The sequence below is a fragment of the Passer montanus genome, unplaced genomic scaffold (assembly GCF_014805655.1).
Source record: "Passer montanus isolate IOZ18808 unplaced genomic scaffold, ASM1480565v1 scaffold100, whole genome shotgun sequence".
Classification (NCBI taxonomy): Eukaryota; Metazoa; Chordata; class Aves; order Passeriformes; family Passeridae; genus Passer; species Passer montanus.
Genome location: NW_024356506.1, coordinates 1546963 through 1563256, shown reverse-complemented (window position 1 = coordinate 1563256; position 16294 = coordinate 1546963). Strand labels below are relative to the sequence as shown.

At 43.8% G+C, this 16294-nt stretch overlaps 1 protein-coding gene across 6 annotated transcripts in view; it reads right to left on the bottom strand.

Moving 5' to 3' along the window:
- TSNARE1 (t-SNARE domain containing 1) overlaps nt 1-16294 on the bottom strand; it is a 450340-nt gene that overhangs the window by 341410 nt on the left and 92636 nt on the right. For all 6 annotated transcript variants that reach the window (XM_039714443.1, XM_039714426.1, XM_039714471.1 and 3 more), the window contains one exon: nt 8762-8884. In XM_039714443.1, the coding sequence (XP_039570377.1) occupies nt 8762-8846 (85 nt within the window). In that variant the 5' untranslated portion in view covers nt 8847-8884. The remainder of the gene's footprint in view (nt 1-8761; nt 8885-16294) is intronic.

The following is a 16294-nucleotide window of genomic DNA, read 5'->3' as shown; positions in this document are numbered from 1 at the left end:
GGGACAAAGCAAATTCCTGCCAGAAACTATTGCAGCTTTGTTTCCAATGCCCAGGAATGTCCACTCCCAAATTTACTGGGGTTACTACAGCAATAGTGGAGGAGACAGAGCACCACTGGACATGGATATCCAAACTAGGACAGACCAGGCTGAATTCAATTTCAGCCTTATTTGGTTTCCTGATGAGCACATTAATAAAAAAACCCCAAAAAAATAGAAAAAAAAAAAGGCCTTTTAGCAGCCATAAGGGCAATAAAAAGTGTCAGCACCTTCCCAAGAAGTAAATATAGCATGGAGTGGATAAAGCTGTGTTAGAAATGGAAGTCTGTTTCTGGACACCACCTTTTCCAGTGAAGTTTGGGATTTCTTCCATTCATATTGCAGGAAAGGAATTGCAGAACCTCAGGAAAAAAATGCTGGCTGGAGTATTTAGTCTGTCTGGATGCTGATTCAGCTTCCTCCCTGGGGAGACAGCTTGATGAACCAAACTGGGATGCAGCCACCACCCCAGACACTGGAAATATTTCAGCAAACCTGGAATAAGCTCTGATCTGCTCTACCCCTGATTTCAGAATGAAACCATCCTGGCAGCACATCTGCAGGGCACAGCAGGATGCTGGGGAGCACTGGGATGTGCAGGTAGAGACAGCTCTGATGGAAAATCAAACAGCTGCAAAAGGGTTGCTCCTATTTCCTGTGGATCCCCATTCAGCAAACATGGACAGATGTTCCTACAAGGTCATGCAGCAGTCCTACTGCTCAGTTTCAGCTGTATCTTGTTTCAGGTGGGCTTTTTTGCAGGCACAGATCAAGTAAAACAGGCTGCAGATCCTATCCAAGCATGGGGAGTGCCAGGATGGAAAGAACAGGATGCAAAGCACAGGGTGGAAGCCCAGTGGTGTAGAAAATGTTGAGGAAGCCTTGCAGCACTTGCAGAAATTTCATAATAGAGCCAAGCATTCCCTTATGGCTTGTTGGAGAAGTGCTCTGCTCTCTAACCAGAGAATTACTCTTGAGAAACCAAGAAGTTTCAAAACCACACAATTGGATTCAATTTACAGAATTAAAGAATCTTGGTAGCATTGATCAGAGAATCACAGAAATATAGAACGATTTGGGTTGGAAGGGATCTGAAAGATCATCTCCTTCCACCCCCCTGCCATGGACAGGGACACCTTCCACTGGACCAGGTTGCTCCAAGCCCCATCCAGCCTGGCCTTGGACACTTCCAGGGATGGGAATTCCACAGTTTCTCTGAGCAACCTGTGCCAGGGCCTCACCACCCTCACAGGGAAGAACTGCTTCCTCACATCTCATCTAAACCTTCCATCTTTCATTTTAAAATCACTGATGTCTTGTCCAGGTCTGAACAGTTTCAAATAAGAGCTGGTACAAAGTTTGAATGAGCCAGTAACTGAGTTTTATTTTGTTAATAAAACTTTTCTTTCCTCTGCCTGCAAGACAAAGAAAAGCTTTTGAAAGAGGAAAAAAAAAAAAAAAAAAAAAAAAAAAAAGTTGAGCTAAATTCATTTCCGGAGCTGAAACGAAAGCACAGGGCAGTCTCTTCTCCTTTAGGAAAATACACCCATTTCCTTCTGGAAAGGCATCCCAGAAGGGAAGGGCAGCCCCAGGTGTGGACACACATTGTGACAGCAAAGGAACCACAAGCACATTCATGGAATCACAGAATCACAGAATGGCCTGGGCTGGAAAGGACCCTAAAAAACATCTGGTTCCAAACATCTGCAGTGGGCAGGGACACTCCACTGGCCAGCTTCCACCAGCAACATTCCTTCTGCTTTGCTTTCCCTACCAAGGCACCTCTACCACACAACAAGCCAGCTCTGGGCAGAGGATCTTCCTAAACTACTTCTAATTCCACTGTAATTGAGTGGAAAATGAAGCAAGCTGTTCTGAGCTGTTCTGATATTTAAATGCATTTCCAGCTGAAATGCCTAAGGAAAGGTGAGTGTCTTTGATTTCTGATTTTGTGTCAAAGACTGGGACCGCCAGCACGAGTCTTACATGTTTGCATTAAAATTGCTTTGGAAAACCAAGACTAGCAAATAAAATTTGTAAAGAAACAAAAAAAAGGTTATTTTTACCCAAGAGGTTTTCGTAGTGGTTTGTTGGTTTTGCTGTTTGTTTTTTATTTTTTTTTCCCTGCTAAGAAGTTGTCAGCTCACCCTCACATATTTCATTAAAATACTTATTTATTCCAACAATGTCTTCTGGTTTTGCTAATTATATAAATAAATGCATAACCACTTCCAATTTCTAAAATACTGAAATTATAGCAAAACGTTCATTATAATGTTAAAAGCGCCAAAAGGGATAGGGCAGAGGTTTTCAAGACAAACAGTTTCAAAGTCAATTTGTGTTTGAAAGCTAATTCTCCTGGCAATTCCTTTTGCTATAAAACATGTTGTTCATTATTCTTTAATATGTTTTCTTAAGTTTAGTCTTATTAATTCATTAAATCATTGCTCAGATCTCCAAGAACTGGATGTAAGGCAGAGAAAATCCTCTAAATCTAGTGAAAATGGACTAAGAAAATAAATATATAACTTTTGGAAGTTTGGCACAATAGCAGAGAAACAATATGAAATAATTTTGTGGATGCCACAAGAATGTTTTTGGGGTTGTCTAGTGAGAGGCATCATCTTATTATGATTTTTTGTATTGTTTGCACTTTAACTTGCACTTTACTAATGACTTATTAAATATGACACTCAACTCCTCAACTTCTGTGGGACCATAAATTCAAGAAAATATGATGAGAGCCAAGACTTAGAAGCCAAAGTCAATCATTAAGACTCTCAGAAATGTTTTACACAGCATTTGACAAGCCACATTATTGTTTAGAGCTTTCTAAATTAGAGGCATGTCCAGGAGGAAACCTTGGAGCAATATTTGTGAACCCATCTAAGCATGACAGAGAAAAGGTGCTACAGGAGGTCACATCTTCAGTCCTTCCCTCTTTGAAGTTTGGGCTAGATGATCTTGGAGGTCTTTTTGAACTTTAATGATTCTGTAATCCCACACTTGATAGGACTCCAAAAGCAGTTTGTTTGAATTACTGAATGTGATCTGGACCTGCCCTTCAGCCTTCAGAAAAACCACTCTTAACACTGCATAGTAGCTTTGAACTTCTCCCAAAAATCAGTTTTGTTCTTGTTTTCTTTCACTGTTTTTAACTCTTTCTAGCATTCTTTCCTGAGGACATTTAAATGCATGATCGTGGGCAGTGTTCCTCATTGTCCCAGTGAGGAACACAACCACACCTCCCACCAGCCCCTCTGGACAACACCTTTCACTGCAACCACCATGGATTTCAAATTCCCTCCAGCAGAGCATTCCAAGTACTGGAATTAATTTAAGAAGCCAATGCAAAACCCAAGCAGTGCTCAGGCCCCAACAGAGCAGAAGGATTAACCACCTGCTCAGTGTTAACTAACCCCAGGGGGACTCCTTGTGCACTCAGGAGTTTGTTCTGTGCTTCAGCTCTTTGCAGCATTGAGATGGGGCTGGATGTGGATTCCTTCCCATGGTTTGGCACCAGACCTGGGGCTGCAGCAAGGCCATGAGGTGGTCAGGTGTGTTTTTCACAGTGGGATGGGACTGCTGGGACACATTCCTTGAGCTTTACTGCAGCATCAGCCCCATTACATGTCTGAGACAATAGGAATGTGGCAGCAGCTCACATCCTGCCAGCAGCAGCCAGAGATTTCTTTGTTACAGAACATTGTAAAAACTTTCCAGCCAATAGCATATTGCTAAATCTTATAGACAATTGTTCTAGACAATCACTAAAAGCACACACACACCTGCCTCACACAAGGCTTGCTTGTATTCTTTCTATTAACAATACACTGTACTTCATTATTAAGCTTAAAATCTTCTGCTATCTTGCTAAATATATTTTTCAGCAGTCTTAAGGTCTATCTTAGCTAAGCCTAAAACTCAAGCTATTGTTTCATGTCCTTCCTGTACTACTGCAACTTTTTCTACTTTCTACTTTCAGACTTTGCAGCTGCAGTTAGCTCTAAGTTTTCTGTTCTTTCTCTTTCTAAGGCCTGCTTTTATAGATTTCTCGAAATCTTCTTACCTTTACTACTTCCCACAGTCAGGCCATGGTGCTGGTTTGTACCTGAGATTCTGAGTGAGTTTTGCCCAGAAAACAGAGCTTCTGCCAGCCCCATCCCACCAAAGGGGTGACAATCATCTCAACACCTCCCTCACATGGAGCACAGGAGCTCTGTGACTCTGCCAAACTTGGAGACAACCATGAACTCCATGGTGTGTTTTTAAAGAAAAATCACTTTTCTGATTTGCTAGAAAAAGAGGGAAATAGGATTGGAGAGGACAGAAGGGTGGTTCATCTGTAAGGAATATCGGATATTTGGGAAAAACTCTTCACTGAAAGGGTTGTCAAGCCCTGGAACAGGCTGCCCAGGGAAGTGGCTGAGTCACCATCCCTGCAGGGATTTACAAGATGTGTAGATTTTGGGGACTTGGTTTAGTGGTAGACCTGGCAGGGCTGGGTCAATGGCTGGACTTGAGGATCTCAGAGGGTTTTTCCCACCTAAACAATTCCATGGCAGGCCAGCAGTGGCCCATGACTTTCCACCCAAGGTCTGGCTGGTGCAGCACAGAGACAGGTGAGTGGTAAAGATGGAAGGGCAAAGAAAATTATAGACCAGATTCCAGGAAAAAAAATGTTAGAAAAAATCATTTAACAATTGCTAAGTATTGAAATGATAATTAGGTGATTTATACCCAGAGAACACTGCCAAGGACAACTTGCAGGGACCAATCTCATTCTGTTCAGTGACAAGATAACCAACCTTACCCAAACCAGGAGAAAGGCTCACATGTGATATATCTTGAGTACAGCCCTGGCCAGAGTCCCACACAAAATCTTCAGGAGAAAATGAGGGGAAAATGGTCTAAATGAAGTCACAGACAAATTAAGCACTGACCCACCAGTCCCTTGAGCTCACCTGGAAGCAATGCACTGCTGGAATATGAAATTAACCTTACCTATTCAGAGCTGGCATTTAACGTCCAGGTTACAGTAAGGTTAATAAAAGCAGTGTTAAAAATTTCCTGTCTTGTGGCATTTTAATCCAAGCTATTTAAATCCCCTGACCTATATGCCTCCTTGTGTAAAGCATGTTTTGTTCATTTTCCCCACAAAAAGGTGGTTTTGGGAAGGTAGGTTGAGCATGGTAGAGAGCACAGGTTGCACATAGTAGGAATCCAGAGTGTAATCCTGCCTGCTGTACACTGTTTGCTCTCTTTGTTTATCTTAGACATGTCACATTACTTTAAAAATAATATTTTTTGAAGTCAATCTTTTCCATTTCTCACTTAAACAAAAAACCCCCCAAAAACTAACAAACAAACAAAAAAAACACCCACCAAAACCAAACCAAAACAATAACTTTCCGCTACGTGCTTTCTAATTTGTCCATGCAACACCAATGCCCAGACGAAGCCCAGACAGAGAAGCTCCTACAAGGAAACAGGGAAACACATGGATTTGCAATGATTTGGGGGATCAGAATGGGAATGTGAGAAGCAGATGTTGCTGGGGGAGGTTGTAACTCCCAGCTGCAAAGCAGGGACGTGGCTTATGCCTCTACCTGCCACTGCTGGCTGTCCCTCAGTGCCTGTGGGACAACCAAACCCCCAAAGTGCTCTGCTCCAGGTAATCCTGGTGATCCTGTGTGTGACAGACCTCAAGGTGCTCCTTGCTTAAGGCCACAGAACATCTGAGTTCTGGTGAGCTTCTCTCTCCCTCCTAAAAAAAAATAATAATAATGTTGGGGTTTTTTGGTTTTTTGGGTTTTTTTCAAAGAAATCCTGGATATCCACCATCAAAATCAGAGTCTGAAGTAGAGTTTTCCAACACAAAGGTGCCCAGGGCAAACCAAATTGCCAAAAACACTGCCTCAGGATCCTTCCCAAACTCTGCAGATGGAGTCTGTGCATCTCCCTAATTAGGCTGGTCAGCTGCATTAACCTCCACATGGCCTGAGGACAGGCTCTGAGTCCATCCATCATCCCATCAGCCCAGAGCCAAGGGGATCACCCTCAAGTAATTAAACTTTCCCATCCTGGCACAGGATCACATCCTTCCACATCCACATCCTGCACATTTGGATAGAGCATGGAAGAAGCAGAGCCAAGGCAAACAGATGCATAAGCACAGAGGAAACCCCCATGGCAGTATCACCCTTCATTAAACAAATCCAAACTAAACCTGAGCCCTCTTTTCTTAGCTCTCATTTGTGTTACAGATGAAGCAGTTCCAGCCCCAACACGTTCATTGCTGCTGCATCTCAGGGTTTTCTGTTGGATATTGAATATTACCACTGGATCACTGTTGCACATTTACCTGCAGGGATACCTGGTTTTATTTATTTATTATCCAAAAAGAAAGGGAGAGGCTTAAAGCACACACAGAACATTCCCATTAAGGTCTGTCCCTGCTGAGAGCAGAGACACTAATGCTGGTGGGAAGGCCATGCTCCTTTGTTCCAGCCACACCATGATCTAATACAAAAGGCAATTTTTCTTAGCAAACCAGTCATCCATTGTCCAGAAGCAGGAAGCAGATAATTAGTGTTGCATTACCCTCTCCTGGCACTTAATTAATGGAATATTTGGGGATGCTGTGACAAAAGGCACCCAACGTGTCCATCTTCTGTGGCAAAGGGACACAGGTTCAGATGAGCAGGGAACAGAATCACAGAATGCCAAGTTGGAAAGGAACCTCAAGGATCCAACCTCTCTTGGCACAAGCACAGCCTGGACAAGATGGCCCAGCACTCCATCCAAATGAACTTTAAAATTGTCCAACATTCTGGAATCCACCACTTCTCTGGGAAGATTATTCTAAAGGCTGATTGTTCTCATTGCACAACATTTTCCTCTTGTCTGAGACTCTGATAATCTCCCCAGGAGCAACTTGCACCCAATACCCCACATCTTTGCCATGTGAAAAGAGAGTCTTCGTGTCATTTGTGGCCACACTTTAAATGCTGGAACACAATGAAAAGGTGTCCCCTAAACCTTCTTTTCTCAAGGCTGAACGAACCCACCTCTGACTGAGACACACAGAAAGGAAACTTCTCCAAGGTGCCTTGGCCGATGCAAGCAGGTCCCTCCCCTTGCAATCTTTTCCACAGGGATGCTTAGCTAAGGGACCAATCAATTTTGGCTGGCTGGGAAAATCCATGCTGGAGGACCCTGGAGATGTATCCATGGCAATGCCCCCAGACAGGATGTGTGCCAGCCTGGAGGGGAAACCAGCACTCAAGTCTAAGCCATAACCCAGAGCATCAGCAGGCTCTGCTGGGCAGCCAACACACCATGGCAGTTTCAAAATAACTGAATTTTCCACACCAGCTCCTCTTTGCCATCCACTAAGGGTGGCTTCAGCATCACAGCTCCAGCTGCCAAGCTGGGGACAAGCTGGGAGCAATAAGGGATCTCTTCAAATATTTAGAGACGTCAAGTGTCTTGAGTTATTCTGTGAATTTGCACTAAAAACAGAGGTTTTTTTCATTCAGCACAATAAATAGTCCCTTTTTTATAATCTAAGCTACAATACATTGAGGTTCATTGTTTGTCTAATCCACATTTCAATTCTCCTTTCTTATGGTTCTTTGATTGTGCCCAAGTATCTCATTCTCCCATTTTTTCTTTCTTTTATGTCTTTAATTTTGCCTAGCAGAATAGCCTAAATATCACTATTTACAACTGAACAGACAACTTGTACTTACTTCAATACCTTCTTCCTGTTCAAAGAAAAAAAAATCAAAATTAAACCCAAATTTGTAAGAAGAGAGAAACCCAAGAGAAATCTCTATTTTAGAAAAATATATGTATATATATTTTTCCATCCAGGGAGAACCATTATCTGTGAAAACAAAATGTTTCCCAAAGAACATTTGCAACCCTCAAAACATGAACATCAAATCAGGCTGTGTTAGTGAATACTGAAATCAAAGGCAAGTGGAGAGAGTGGTGATGTTCTTCCCTGGTGAAAAAAAGGAAAATAGAGCCCTTTGCCATGTTACCAGAGCAAGCCAGATCCAGGAACAAAATAAAGGATGTGTTCCAGATAAAAAGACTCACTCAAGCCAGACTAGATAAGCCCAGATCAGCCCTGGAGCTGGTCTGGCCTCTGCTTAAAAAAATGGCACAAAGAGAGAATCCACAGCTATTTGCAAGCCACTGTTTAAAGTTTCAGCATTTCCTGAGTAAGTTTTTGGTCCTGTTTGCCACATCCAAGCATGTTTCCCAGATTCAAGCAGCTTCCACAGCAAAGTTATCCTCTGGGAAGGCACAGCCCATTGCATTTGTACATCCTTCATCTACTCCCTCCATCTGCCAGCCTTAGAACAACCATTGAGACAAACTTCTTGTAAAGGTGATGGGGAGATGAAAAAAGAACAACCTACTCTAGAGAATATTCTACATTTCTCCTTCTGATTCCCCAAAATTCCCCCAAAACCCTCATTAGTGCTGCTCTCCCATGCCACAGCCTCAAATTCTGAGCATGGTGAGAGGTCAGGCCTCAATCACAGAGCTCAAACTGCAAAAGTTTGGGTTTCACCTTTGAAAATCAGGAATGACCCCTGGTGAGGGTGTGATATTTACACAGCAGCCACAGTGAACCTGAGCAAGTCAAACTTCAGTCCTCAGGGAACCAGGAGGAATAAATTACAGCAAGGGATCAATACTTCACCGAGAGGTTGATAGCCTTGTCTGGAAGGGCCTCCAAATGGGTTCCTGCTCCCAAATCCACTCCCATCAATGGATCCATAAGACATTTTCTGGATAGTGATGGATGCTGGATTACACTTCAGACCTAAAAAAGAGGAAAAAAGACAGGCACAGCCCTGTTAAAAGTCAGTTAAACCCCAATAGCCAGAGAAAAAAAGAGAACTGAGAAGGAAAATAAAATATACAGGGCAATCTCCAAACTTCAGGATGCCCACCTGCAAAAAAATTAAAAGCACTAAAATCCAGGTGTTCTGGACTACAAATTATTTTGAGGGCAAGCAAGTCATTTGACCTCCCTGTGTCTCATTTTCTCCACTGATAAAGGGCAACTTTTAATTCCTCACTGTTCACAAAGTGCTTTGAGATCCTAGGCTGGAAGGTAAAGACTTCAGCACTCAATCAAAAACAAAAGGTGATGCTGTCTTCTGGAACATTACCAGTACACAGCTGGCTGGAGTTTATCCATCACACTGCAGCCCTGATGAGCTCTCAAAAGAGACAGTTTGCTGGTATAAGCTCCTGGGCCTCCAGCAGAAATACTGGAGCCAAATTTATTTTGCCTTTCTGGTTAAAAAAAAAATAAATTAAAAATCTGCAAGGCCTGAGGTAGTAAGAGAACAGTACAATAAATGCAGCAGTCAGAGGAAGACAACTTCTTCTTCCTTATCCACAGAAATTCCTCACCCAGACATCCTCCAGCATTTCAACAGTGTCCAGGGCTTTGGTATCAGAATAGCTCAGCTCCAAGGCATGGAGATCATGGCAGCAAAGGAACAGAAGAGATAAAGGTGCTGCATGAGCTGGGAGATTATACAGGACCAAACCCAGCTGCTGCTTTCTTACAGTAAGGCTATGAAAAAATCACCCCAGATTGGTGTGAGATAAAGGTGCTGCATGAGCTGGGAGATTATACAGGACCAAACCCAGCTGCTGCTTTCTTACACCAAGACTATGAAAAAATCACCCAAGATTGGTGTTTCTACCAAAAAAAAAAGTTACAGTCCTGCAAGAATAGCAATACTTCCAGTGTGATGGCAGAATCAGAATGGTTTGGTGCAGCAGGGAGCCTTAAAGGTCATCTAGTCCAACCTCCTTGGCCTGAAATGTTTTTAGTGTTGGGCCATCCTGGTCCAGTGTTTTACTCACCTTACCATAAACTAAAATTCTTCATTATCACTACTCTGTATCTACTCTTTTTTTTAGTTGAAAACCATTGTCCCATCACTACAGGTGCTACTAAAAGGTCTGTCCTTATCTTTCTTACAGTAAATATTGAAAGGCCACATTAAAGAATCCCCAGAGCCTTCTCCTCTCCAGGCTGAACAACCCCAGCCTTTCTTCACAGCAAAGCTGCTTCAACTCTCTGATCATTTTGTGGCCTCCTCTGGTCCAGCTCCAACTGGTCCAGCTCCAACTGTTCCATTTCTTTCTTGTACTGAGAAAGATGTTGGGGTGTTAGGCTGGATGACATGAGCTGTGATGTTTCATTCTTGGCTTGGATATTCAAATTTCTCAAGTTCTGGACCAGCCATTTCCCCTCTGACAGAGATCTGGCGATGGCCTCCACTTTCTGTGGCACATGAACAAGTGTCACATCATGTCCTAATTCATAGATATCTCAGGAAAAGTCTCTTTTGGGGTGCACTGATACTGACACTGGCAGCTATTCCTTTGGTTTGTCCCCCATGCAAAGCAAAGCACCAGAAAATCCCAGTTCTGCACTGTACTGGGAACAGCCTGATGGCCTCAGGCACGTGTTGTACTTCATTCTCCTTTACTTCTTTGAGTTTCAAAACCATGGAAAAAAAAAAAATATCAGTGCTGAGATTCACCAGACAGCGGAACTCCAGGACCAAAAGAAATCACTCACCATCCTCCCTTAATTGGGCCAGACACATGAAAGAGGATGAAAGTGCAACTGCCTTGACAGAGCAATGGTTGGGAGCTAAATCCATTAAAAGTGGAGAAAATCCAGAGTGCAGCTTCCCCTGCCAGCCTCAGTGTACCACGTGCACACATAATTGGCATCTGAGGCTGCAGGTGCCCCCAGGGCAGAAATCCTTCATTTTAAGGAAACAGCCTTCAGCCCAAACTTATGGGAGCTGAGCTGTGAGAGCCTGAGCAGCCAGAGAGAGGGTGAGGGTTGGATTGTGCCTCAAGGAGACAGAAAATGGAGCAAACAAGAAGAGCCAAGGAGCAAACCTGTAAACCAAGACACTCAACAGCAAAACAATCCATCGTGTCAGCCGTGCAAAGCTGCAAAACCATGAGCTCCATGGAAATACACCCTACAATTGTGCTTGCTCCCAGGAAATCTCAGAACTTCCAGTGGCTCAGGAGGGTCTGCAAGAGAGGTGGAGAGGGAATTTTTTTGTAGGGCATGGAGTGACAGGACAAAGAGTAATGGCTTTGAACTGAAAGAGAGTAGGTTTAGATTGGATATTTGGAAGAAATTCTACATTCAGGGTGGTGAGGTGCTGGAACAGGTTTTCCAGAGAAGTTGTGGCTCTCCCATCCCTGAAAGTGTCCAAGGCAAGGTTGGACAGGGCTTGGAGCACCCTGGGATAGTGGAAGGTGTCCCTGTCCATGGCAGGGGGCTGGAACTGGATGATCTTTAATGTCCCTTCCTGCCCAAACCATTCTGTGGTTCTGTGGTGTCTTAGTGGAAATTCTTGATCACAACCACTAAAACCTACAAGATTCAGTTGAAGATTCAGTTGGGAAGTCTGGGATGGACTTGGGAACAAACCCCAGCTCTTCCAGGTCTCAGGTGAGCTCAGAACTACCAGCACAACCTTCATCCCAAAATGCAACCCGAGATCCAAAATTTACCTGGGAAAATATGAGCACATGGAAGACAGTTATGAGAAACTCTTTGGGCAGAGATAAGGATTATTTTCTTTATCTCTCACAGTTTAAGACCACTGCAGGGATTTGGGACAACCAAACAGCTTGAAAACAGCCTCTGTACAGAGATTGTTCCTGACCCCTCTCTCTTTAGAGATAAGCAAGTGGAAACATTTCTTGCCATGACTTCCCCAAGGCCACAGACAACAAACATGGAGTGAAACCTACGCCCTGTTGTAAAATGCCTTGATTACAACTGGGCAAGTGTTGTTTTGGCAAACAGTGAATGCATCTATTTTTTCTCCAACAGAGTGGTGTGAAAGGGGGAGAGAAGGGGGGCTTTTGGAGCACTCCAAGTGTTTAATGTTGATTTATCATTTTCAGGACGTGTTTCCATTTTAAAGCTTTTTCTCCTTGTAAGGGAGGAAAAATAGAAAGAATTGAAAATGAAATATTTTGTTGTAGCTTAACCAACCTTTTTAGCAGCAGCCACCTCCCACCCCATCCTACCAAGCTATTGAAATATCCCTTATTCATACAGCTCTGGAGCCAAATTCTTACCCCACAGTAATATATTTACAGGAAAATTTAAGAGCAGATCTAAATGCCTTTAATTTGATTGGCAATAAAAGCACTTCCCTCCCCATCCCCATGGCACTTCCCAAGTCTTTTGTCTACTGCTCCTCAGGGAAACTTGTCCAATTTACTGTGAAGGCAGTTTGTACAAATTGGAACAAACATTTCCTAACGTACTAGACACAGAAAAAAAGAAAGAATAAGAAAGAAGAAAAAAACATTGATCACAGCTTTATCCTCATCACCTGAAATACAAATAAAAGAATAACCACATCCAAGCCAGACTAAAAGAGGCAGGAATTTGTATTTTATAAAATTAAGTACTTCTTGCTTTGCATATCCTGTACAAGCCAAACATGCCATGACTAGAATAGCAGGATGTAGAATCTCAAGGAAAGAGTTGATCCATATCCCTTGGACTGGAAAAGACGTTGGCAAGTAAAACCATACAGGCAAAATTAAATTTAAGAGCTCTACACCCATCAGTCTCTATTTAGAGACACTTGGGTGGGCAGCATTAGTGGTGGGAACAAAAGGTGAGATTTCAGCATGGAAGAAATATTATTATTATTATTATTATTATTATTATTATTATTATTATTATTATTATTATTATTATTATTGTACTATTACATCTCAATCATTAAACTGTTCTCATTTCAACCTACGAGATTTCTCACTTTTACTCATCCACTTCATTTCCACCAACCTGCAGGGGACGGTGAGGGAGTGGCTGTGTGGAACTTATTTGCCAGCTGGAATTCAACCACAACAGCACTTTAGACAATTTATTTATATTTAAAGTTGAGATTGGCTGAGAAACACATGAGCTGGAACATTTCCTTCCAGACAAAACTGGAAACAAGTGAGAAAGGAGGAGAGACATGGACATAAGGGAGAGAATCCACTGAGGGACCCTAAAGATGCTGAAAGGATGGGATGAGGAAAGGCTGAGGGAGCTGGGGCTCTTCACCCTGGTGAAAAAAAGGATGTGGTGGTATTAAGGTGTCTCAATATCTGATGGAAAGAAGCAAACATGCTGGAGCCTGACTCTTACTCATGGTGTTCAGTGACAGGACAAGAGGAAAGAGGCATTGAAATACAGGAAATTCCACTTCAAAAAAGGAAAAAAAAACCCCAAAACCTGTTTGTTTTGGGGTTGGAATGGCTTTTTTGCTTATTTTGTGGGTTTTTTTTTTACGGTGAGAGTCATCAAACATCAGCACAGGCTGCACAGAGAGGCTGTGGGGTCCCTGTCCTTGGGGATGTTCAAACCCTGACTGATCATGTGCCAGAGAAACCTGCTCCAGCTGACCCTGCACTCAGGAGGGAGTTGGACAAGACGACCTTCAGATGTTCTTTCCTACCTGTGGGATTCTGCAATTTTCCTCCTGTGATGCCTGAAACAGCATCAGAGCCATTCATTGCCCTCTTGGCAGACTGGAGGGCCCTTACTGTGCCTATTTACTAAACAGGTGGAGAAAAGAGTCAGAAAATTGCAAACCCACCAGGTTTTTTTTCCAATTTCCTGTAAAGACAGTGGAATAAAGCCACCGAAAGTATGTGATGGTGAAAACCAGAATTGACAGCCACTATGCAGCTGGCAAGAAGCCATATCAAACAAGCTTCTACACTTTATAGAAGTTAGCAGGGAGTGGATGCCTGTTATGGTCTCATGTTTGCATGGCCAAAGAATTGATTGGAGGTACAGCAATTTATTTTTTTTTAATTAGAAAAATCATAGAATCCCATAATGGTTTCTATTGGAAGGCCTCTAAAAATCCTCTGCTTCCAACCCCTGCCATGGGCAGGGACACCTTTCACTGGACCAGCTTGCTCATCCAGCCTGGCTTTGAACAATTCCAGGGATGGGGCAGCCACAGCTTCTCTGGGCAACCTGTGCCAGGGCCTCCGCTCCTTCACTGTGAAGAATTTCATTCTAATCCCTAATCCAAACCTACTCTCTTTCACCATTAATCACTTCCAGTGGACTGTTGCCATACCCAAAGAACAATCTGGGTGGCATCTATGGCATTCTGCTCCCTCCATGTGTACTTTGAGCAGTGAGCTGGGTGATGGAACAGGAATTATCCTCATCCAACGCACACACAGCACCCAGCAGGGGAGTCAGATGACAGCTCCAGCCTCCAGAACAATAGTAACAAACCAGAAGTAATGTTCAACAAATAAAATAAGGCTCTGCACAATCCAGGTCAACTGCAGGGGTCTGAATTTAGAAAGAGCAAACAAGAGCACCAACAGGGGATGGGGAGCTGCTGGCCGGTGCTGCAGAGAGGGATGGATGGATGCCACAGGCTTCCAGCTGAACACGGATCTGCAGTGACATTCCCTGTAACAGTGGCAGGCGTTGTCACGGGCTGTGTAAATAGGATTACAATCTTCTCAACGAGGGAAGCAAACCTTCTGCTTGACCCCACACTGTGGATCCTCGGCTGTAAGCAACAAGCTGCAGCAAAGATTTTTGTCAGAGACTGAAGAGAGTCTGGAGGGAACTCGGAGAGTGACAACAGGTCAAGAAAACACAGCCTGATAGGAAAGATTGAGTAAATGGGGTTGCTTTTCATAGAGAAGTGAAGATTGATGGGAAGGCTTAATCCTTCAATTCTGCAAGGCTGCCACAAAGAGACAGGGAGGGAAACATTATTTCCATTCCTTTTGGGCAAGACAAGGGAATGTATCTAAACCAAAGCTAGAAAGATGAACTGAGACATTGGGAGAGCCTGTGAGGACAGAGCCCCTCTGGGAGCAGGCACCATGGAGAAAGGTCTTCTTGCACCTGGAGGTGATAAAACCACTCAATATTGGGTCCAGTCCTGTTTAACATCTTCATTGATGACCTGAATGGGGGGACAGTGTATCTTCAGCAAGTTTACCTATCCCACCACACTCAGAGGAATGGCTCCAAGCCCAATCCAGCCTGGCTGGACACTTCCAGGGATGGGGCAGCCACAGATTCACTGAAAAACCTGTGCCAGGGCATCACCACCCTCTGAATGCAAAATTTCCTCCTAATATTAAATCTAAGACAGCTCTCTTTCAATGTGAAGCCATTATCCTTGTTCTGTCCCTTCAGCCCTTGTCCAAAGTCCCTCTCCAGCTCTCCTGGAGCCCACTTAGGCACTGGAAGAGGCTCTAAGGTCTGCCTGGAGCCTCTTCTCCAGGCTGAGCAGCCCCAGCTCTCTCAGCCTCTCTCCAGAGCTGCTCCAGCTCTCTGATCCTCTTTGTGGCCTCCTCTGGCCTCATTCAGGCAGCTCCACACCCTTCTTATGTTGAGGGCCCCAGAGCTCCAGGTGGGGTCTGACCAGAGGGGCAGAATCCCCTCCCTCACCTGCTGCCCACCCTGCTTTTGATACAGCCCAGGACAGGTTTGGCTTTCTGGGCTTCCAGAGCACCACTGCTGGGTCACATTGAGCTTCTCATCCACCAACACCCTCAAATCCTTCTCTTCAAGGCTGCTCTCAACCTGTTCTCTGCCCAGCCTGTGTTTGTGTTTGGCATTGTCCTGACCCAGGTGAGGAACTTGCACTTGGCCTTGCCGACCTTCACTGGGTTCACACAGCCCCACCTCTCTGTCCTGTCCAGGTGCTCATTCCCAGCTCTAACACCACCTTGCTGATGGAGAAGTGCCTTCACTGGGGGCTTCAGAACTCATTAATGATGATCACACCTGCACTTCTGGATGACCCATCTGAGATATATTTTTTCTGAGGCTTTTTTTTTTTTTTTACCAGATAAAATCCTTTGATCAACCGGCCTGACCTTCATAAAGAGCTTGCAGATAATTTCACATAAATCATCTTTACACCTCAACCCCTACAGCCTCTGGTCAGCCCAGGTCACTCTTTCCATAAGAGCCTCCCTTATGAGGCTCCAGTTAAAGAAGGACCATCCCCAGACACTCGGTTAGGAGAGCTGTGTCTTCTCAACTCTTGAACTTTGCTGTTTGATCTCTTTTGCCTTTTGATCTCCCCTTGGATGAACTAAAGAGATTGACCTCTCATTTCTCACTGGGAGATTTGTTCACATGGGAACCACAAGGAAGAATACTCAG